Here is a 5847-nt window from a genome sequence, read left to right on the forward strand (position 1 = left end):
GTCTGATAAGTTTATTTTACTGACAAAGGAAACACCTTTAAGCTTCATGGATAATTTATCTGTTGCTGAAAATAAAGTTCCTGCCTCCTTTGGTCTGCTGCAGCTGAGTTATCACTATTTTAGTGCTGTAATTTGTTTTATAGGGTAATAATTAACAGGACAAGTCTGTTGCCAAGAAAGTAAATCACATTTTGCTGTTTTCTTCTCTTCTCATAAGACACAATCCTGGCCTTTAATTAAAGAGTAAATTTCAAGGGCACTATCATCTAGTGAAACTGTACGACATTTTAGCAAGGGAAAACCTGCTGAAATATTCAACACGCAATTCCTTCTTCCAAAGTGAGAAACAACACAGGTGACATTAACATGAATTGTTTTTCTTTAAAGTATCCTACTATCTTCATCTCCCTGTTCTACACAACTCCCCCATCCCTCCTCTCTCCTTTCCTCTCTCCCCATGAACAAATTGCATTGCTCTCAAACCACATATTACTTGGGACACTTCTTTAATAAAGAATTTTAGGTCTGGAACAGCTTAGAGACCATCAGATCCAATCCTCTGCTTATACAGATGAAGAATTGAGGCAGAAAGAAGAGAAGTGCCTTATCCAAGGCAACATAATTTGATAGTAACAAAGCTGGTGCAAAGAAACAGGTATCCAAACTTCCAGCTGGATTCTCTTTATACCACTACCTACTTTGTCCATCTCTCTCTCTCTCTCTCTCTCTCTCTCTCTCTCTCTCTCTCTCTCTCTCTCTCTCTCTATATATATATATATATATATATATATATATATATATATATATGTGTGTGTGTGTGTGTGTGTGTGTGTGTGTGTGTGTGTGTATGTGTACACATATATACGTAGTCAGTATCTCCTTTCAGCTAACTCTCCCTTTCCCTCATCACCCTGGAGTTTTACCTGCCTCCTCACTCTCCTTACACGATTGGGTATTCCTTCCTTATTGTTTTGAAGCTACACATACTCCTAGTTTACCCTGTCTCCCCAATGCCTACAGCCTTCCTCCCTCCTTTCTTCCTCTCTTCTCATTCTTGGAGGTTCTTGGAGCATCCACTCTTTAAGCCAGGGCGACTGCTATAGCTTCTCCTAATCTCTGAACCTGCTGTTATTCTGCTGGAGGGAGGCGGGAGAAAAGAGTTGGGGGCGCGGCCAAGAGACCAAACTGCACCTCTCAGATCCAAAGCTCTGTTGCTTGACGTCACAGAGACTTGTCTGTCATCCTCCTGGAGGGCACTCTCTCTTGCTCTCCCTTTCTCTCTCCTTCTATCTCACACACACGGAGAGCGGGAAGCAAAGCAAAATACCTTCGATTACTGTGAGCTCCGGCTAGCATTACCTCCTGCTCACACACTGAACCAGTCATTAGCAAGACGAGCACCCTCTGAACGGACAGCAGGAGCTTCAGGCGACTTATGTGAGAGCGGTCCCCATGCAAAACGAGCTTCCGCATCCCTAACTTGCCCAGGTGAGTGCTCAAACCCCCTTAAAAGAGTTTAGGAGGGTGGGTCAGGGGATGAAAGTGCCATGTAACAACGTAAATCTCCATTACCATCTTTGATCCTGCTCTTCCACAAGCCCGAAAAGGAAAACCAGGTTTTCCATTTGGTTTTTCAGCTCCAGAGCTAGGATTCCCCCTTAGTAGAGCTCTGTCAGAAACTTTGCTTGTCAAAACCATGGACAGCGACCTGCTACCCACTGAGCGTGTGCCTTGTTTTCAGCCTGCAAAAGACAACCAGCTTGTTTTTACAATCCGCCAACCTCCCGCGTGTTTATGTCCACACGTGTATGCATTGTATGTATATTCACTTGCACACACGTGATGAGCAGATGTGCATGTGAGCGTGAACACTATCAGTTTATAAGTAAATGAAAATATGTACTACATTAGTGTGTATTTTCTCAGTATCCATGTCCTCTCTCCCTCTCTGTTTTGGGTTGCGTGGGTAAGGATAGGTTAGGACTAGGGGAGCCACTTCACTTGGTAGAAGTTGCCGGGGCATCCTGAGCTGCACACCTGACATTTATCTTTCTCCTTCGGTGCAGGCTGCAGCTCCGGGCCACTATGAACGTGAGTGCCACCTCCTTAAACGACTCCCGGGCTGTGGATGCAGCGACCGTTGCTGTGGAAGGAGCAGCGACAGCAACAGCATCTGACCCAACTCGGTGGTTGCCCCCAGGGAGTGCGGCGCTGGGCAGTGGCGCCAATGGGTCCCTTGAGCTCTCATCGCAGTTGCCCGCGAGTTCACCTGGGCTGCTTCTGTCGGCCATCAACCCATGGGATGTGATGCTGTGTGTGTCTGGCACTGTGATTGCTGGCGAGAACGCACTGGTGGTAGCCATCATCTCCTCCACTCCAGCGCTGCGTACGCCCATGTTCGTGCTAGTGGGGAGCCTGGCCACGGCTGACCTGCTGGCGGGCTGCGGGCTCATTCTCAACTTCGTGTTCCAGTATGTGATTCCTTCTGAGACCATCAGCCTGCTCACCGTGGGCTTCCTCGTGTCCTCCTTCACTGCCTCGGTCAGCAGTCTATTGGCCATCACAGTGGACCGCTACCTATCGCTCTATAACGCTCTGACTTACTACTCAGAGCGTACACTACTGTGTGTCCATCTCATGCTGGCGGTGACCTGGGGGGTGTCCCTATGCCTAGGGCTCCTGCCAGTGCTTGGCTGGAACTGCCTAGCTGACCGTTCCTCTTGCAGTGTGGTCCGTCCTCTCACTCGCAGCCACGTGGCACTACTTTCCACCTCCTTCTTCGTAGTCTTCGCCATCATGCTGCACCTTTACGCTCGCATTTGCAAGGTGGTTTGCCGCCACGCTCACCAGATCGCTCTGCAGCAGCATTTCCTGGCCCCACCTCACTACGTAGCCACCAGAAAGGGGGTCAGCACTCTGGCCATAGTCCTTGGGACATTTGGAGCCAGCTGGCTCCCTTTCGCCATCTACTGTGTGGTGGGTAGTCATGAGTACCCGTCAGTGTACACTTACGCCACCTTGCTCCCTGCCACCTACAACTCCATGATTAACCCCATCATCTATGCCTACAGGAACCAGGAGATCCAGAGGTCCATGTGGCTCCTATTCTGTGGTTGTTTCCAGTCCAAAGTGCACTTCCGCTCTAGGTCCCCCAGCGATGTGTGAAAGGGTCCTCTCTCCTCCCTCCCAGCACTGCACAAGTTGACAATATTGGTGAACTACACAGTGCCTGTTGATGAACTTCTAGACCCATTAGTGTGAAAGTGTCTGAAAAAAACAACAACCTAAACTAACACAAAAGCTCACCAAGAAAACATGCTTCAGGTTAGCACTTTATATATACAGTGTATATATTCATGTAGATATATATACAAATATTTGTATCCTCTGAAAGTGTTCAGGGTGTTGAGCTTACAATTCTGTGAAAAAAAAATGTGGTTGTATACCAAAATTGTACATCACATTTGTGAAGTGAAGACATTCCAATACTGCTTAATTATAGCACTTTATTTCTAGCTGCTGAACTGCCAAAACAGTGTTGCCATATTGGAAAGCAGGGGAAAGAAAATAAAATGTTGTATGTGATAGTCTATTTTGCTGCACACACAGCGATAAATTCAACATATTTTGTACACAAATAAATACATCAAATGTGTATTTGTGTATGTGTCTAATTGCAAACCCAATATTTTAAATCTGTTTCATTAAAGTATTTTGAAAAGCTTGGTATCGCAGTCTTCCATCTAATGCTATATATTTTTTAAATGAACATTGGGTCCTAACATTTTTATTTATTTTTCTTAACCTAATTATGAAAGAGAAAATCAAACATAACACACACAGGTAATAATAACATTACAGATTCTCAGAGTTGGAAAGAGCCTTAAAGATTATTTGGTCGAATTCCTGCTAGATCAAGGAATTACCTCTACAATCAATATAACACACAGGTAGTGATCCGGCCTCCCCTTGGCAACATCCTCCTGATAGAAGAAATCTATTCTTTTCCAAGACAGCCTTTAAAATATTCGAGGACAATTTTTTATGTATTAACTCTCCCCTCACATACACACATGGCAACATTACCAATTCCTCCAAGTGATCTTTGTAAATTTCCAAAGGAATGCTTAAAAAGTATTTTCTTTTTATATCAATTCTTAAGTCTTATGGGGTTGTTCACTGAGTACTTGGCTATGGAATATAGGGAAAAACCATTAAGACCCAAGACACAAATATCAACACATTCTTCTCTCATGCAATTGTCATCTTCCAGTCCATCTGGGGAAATTTAAAGTGTTCCAAGTCCATATTGATTTAATAGAGTAATGATGGCTAAGTCCTACAAGAATAGTTTGTTCAACTTTGAAAAACAAATCAATTCATTTAGGTCAGAATTCCACGGTACTATTTAGTGCACTAGATAAAGGTAGTAGAAATAGGGGGCATGGAAATTCGCAGCCCCCTAAGTATAAAACACCTTAAACCACAGGCTATTTAGCATTTATAAAATTATTCTATTCACACTTTCAGTATAAGTTCTTTGTCAAATGGCTACCCATCTACCTTCCAAAAACTCTTGAAGAAAATGGGGATTTTTTTAAACTTGAAAACATTTCTGAGCTGGTTGAAATAGTCCCATGTGAATCCAAAGAATCACTGATATTACTAAACTTTAGAAAATATACACATTGACATGGATAAGCCATTTGTACCCAAGAAACTCAAAACGCTTTTACATTTAATATTTTCTATAAAATTGGATTGTGGAAGATAAATATTCTTGTTTATCCATCAAGTCACTTGCTCCAAAATAACTCATCTTTCTAGTCTAAATCAACAGCATCCAACATTGTTTCTATCCAATTAACACCTATGGTAGATCCAAGTGGCTAAAATAACAAAGGAACTGAATGTCAGCTCTTACTCTAAATTTGCCAAAATTTATGAAGAGGGGGAAAATCAGAGATGGAACACAGAGGATAACAGAGGGCCAATGCCATGAGGCATTTTTAATTACAGAAAAAATATCTTACAATCAAGCAAAAATATCCTAATGCTGGCAAGGAATTTGACCGGAATCCAAATAACATTTCCAACCAAAACATTAAGATATAGATGAAAGAATCTGGCTTCTGGTTATTTTATATCATTATCCTTTATCAAAATCTCAAAATTGGAACTTCCTTCACAGTCCCTGTAGTCCAACTTTTGCCTAAATAAGAAAGCCCTCTACAAAGTCCTCACCAAATACTGATATAATCTTCATTTGAAGATTTCCAAGGAGGAGAACCCACCACCTTCCAAGGTGACCCATTCTACTTTGGAACAGTTTTAATTGTTAAGAAGCTTTCTCTCATATCATGTTGAAATCTTCCTTTTGGCAATTTCTATCCACTGACCTCAGTCAGAAATGGTAGGAAAGCCCATAAATATTAAGTTAAAAGAAGCAGATTCATTCTTCAGCACGGATCTTCCTAACTAAAAAGTTGCCTCAATTCAACAATATCATAAGCATGACATTAAAAGCCCTTGAAATGCAATAATTAATAATAATAATTAATAACAAGACAACAACTTGTATTTATATAGTGCTTCAAGTCTTACAAAGCACTCCACATTTGGAAATGAACTAGTATAGTGGATAGAATACTGAGACTAGTATCAGGAAGACCTGAATTCAAATCTCACCTCTGACACTTAGTAGCTATGTGATCTTGGGAGGTCACTTAACTTCTATTTGCCTCAGTTTCCTCATCTTTAAAATGGGAAAAATTTAGCACCTATTTCCAAGGATGGATGTGAGGATCAAATTAAATATTTCTCAAAAGCCTGGCACATAGAAGACCT

The 5847-nt window shown here is 42.1% G+C and overlaps 1 protein-coding gene across 1 annotated transcript; it reads left to right on the plus strand.

Moving 5' to 3' along the window:
* Positions 1-1173: 1173 nt before the first annotated feature.
* On the plus strand, positions 1174-3746 carry GPR6 (G protein-coupled receptor 6). Its single transcript, XM_044004636.1, has 2 exons — positions 1174-1488; positions 2067-3746. The coding sequence occupies exon 2, from the start codon at positions 2086-2088 to the stop codon at positions 3163-3165; it is 1080 nt and encodes a 359-aa protein (XP_043860571.1). The 5' UTR covers positions 1174-1488; positions 2067-2085; the 3' UTR covers positions 3166-3746.
* The last annotated feature ends 2101 nt before the right edge of the window (positions 3747-5847 follow it).

This window comes from Dromiciops gliroides, chromosome 4 (genome assembly GCF_019393635.1).
Source record: "Dromiciops gliroides isolate mDroGli1 chromosome 4, mDroGli1.pri, whole genome shotgun sequence".
Classification (NCBI taxonomy): Eukaryota; Metazoa; Chordata; class Mammalia; order Microbiotheria; family Microbiotheriidae; genus Dromiciops; species Dromiciops gliroides.

Excerpts from the sequence above, each read along its gene's own strand:
- GPR6 (XM_044004636.1), top strand. The coding sequence starts at position 2,086 with ATGAACGTGAGTGCCACCTCCTTAAACGACTCCCGGGCTGTGGATGCA.